This window comes from Buceros rhinoceros, unplaced genomic scaffold (assembly GCF_000710305.1).
Source record: "Buceros rhinoceros silvestris isolate BGI_N320 unplaced genomic scaffold, ASM71030v1 scaffold33592, whole genome shotgun sequence".
NCBI classification, from domain to species: domain Eukaryota; kingdom Metazoa; phylum Chordata; class Aves; order Bucerotiformes; family Bucerotidae; genus Buceros; species Buceros rhinoceros.
The window spans coordinates 2,420-3,689 of NW_010398837.1; the positions used below are offsets into that span (position 1 = coordinate 2,420).

The window sequence follows — 1,270 nt, forward strand, 5'->3', positions numbered from 1 at the left end:
ACTGGGCTACATATGTTGCCTCCTCCCTGAAAGGCCCTTGGATCACATCTCAATATCTGTGTGGGTGTCGCTAAAACAACAGGACCCCGCACCTCTGTCCTGGGCAGCTCGGGAAGCACTTTCTAAAGATGAAACTCAAACAAACTGGTTTTGAATCATCACACGGGACATTTCAAAGGGGCTGGATAATGTTTTCTGGGGGAGCAATCACAGACAAACCTTTGCAATGTTTTCCCCCTTCTTCCATCACAGTCTGAGGCAGGAATATTTTGTGGGAGTGAGAGAAAAAAATAAAATGCTAATTGCTCCCTGCCCCGCTGCAGCGATGGCAGCACCCTGGGCCCTGACCCCGCTGCTCTCGGGGCCGACGCGTGGGGCTTTCCCCGATGTCGGGCTCCCAGCCCAGCTCCTACGAGGCGGCAAGCCTCCAGACCCCCCTTGGTGCTGGGGTCCCACCCCGGGTGCTGCGCTCAATGGCGACAGACGGGCAGGTTTCCCCATGGAGTTGGCAGGATCCTGCACCCCATGATCGGGTGGGATGGGGACGGGATGCCCCCCACCAGCGCCGGGGCAGTGGGACGCAGAAGGGGTGAGCAAAGGCTTTGCTCGGCTGCAAACCCAGCACCACGCCGCGGGGTCACGCCGCAGCCAGCTCATGGACACGGCAAAGCCCCGCACGGCTCCGGCGTGACACAGAGCCCTCGGTGCCACATGTGGGAACGGGACTTACCCTGCTGGGCTTTGATCTGAGGCAGGACGTTCTGCAAAAGCGCTAAGGATTTCCGGTGGTATTCTGCCTGCACCTCGATCAGCTGGAGGGGACAGATGGCACTGGCTGTCACCCCCGTGGCCAGGGACAGGGGAGTCCCGTGGGGACGGGTGGCACTTACGGTTTGAAAATAGTTTGCATAGTCGACTTCTTTGGCCACGAAACTGTACATGTCAGCCGAGAGCTGGTCCTGCGGAGAGCAGAGCGTTAGTCGCTGTCCCACTCGTGCTGCCCTCATGCCACCGTGATGGCCCTTTTGGAGGCCACCAAACTGATGGGGCATCGGGTGCTTCTCGCTCTGAAATGCAACGAGCCCCTCGGCACCAGGACAAGTGCCTCTGATGGAGCCGGTGGCTCCTTGCTGAGGATCGCCTTGGATAACCCCACTGGAGGAAAACCACCAGGCTTTAGAACTCCACAAGCACGTCCCAGTTGGGATGGGGAATATACTGGGGGCAACTCCTGGGCCAGCTGGTTTGCTGGGAGTTACTGGGCACGTGG

At 59.3% G+C, this 1,270-nt stretch overlaps 1 protein-coding gene across 1 annotated transcript in view; it reads right to left on the reverse strand.

Annotated features, from left to right (window-relative positions):
• The window catches only part of ARHGAP44 (Rho GTPase activating protein 44), a gene marked incomplete at both ends in the record, with an annotated part of 6,413 nt that overhangs the window by 2,339 nt on the left and 2,804 nt on the right, over nt 1-1,270 (reverse strand). Inside the window, 2 exons of the mRNA XM_010131255.1 lie at nt 731-812; nt 891-959. Of these exons, the coding sequence (XP_010129557.1) occupies nt 731-812; nt 891-959 (151 nt within the window). The remainder of the gene's footprint in view (nt 1-730; nt 813-890; nt 960-1,270) is intronic.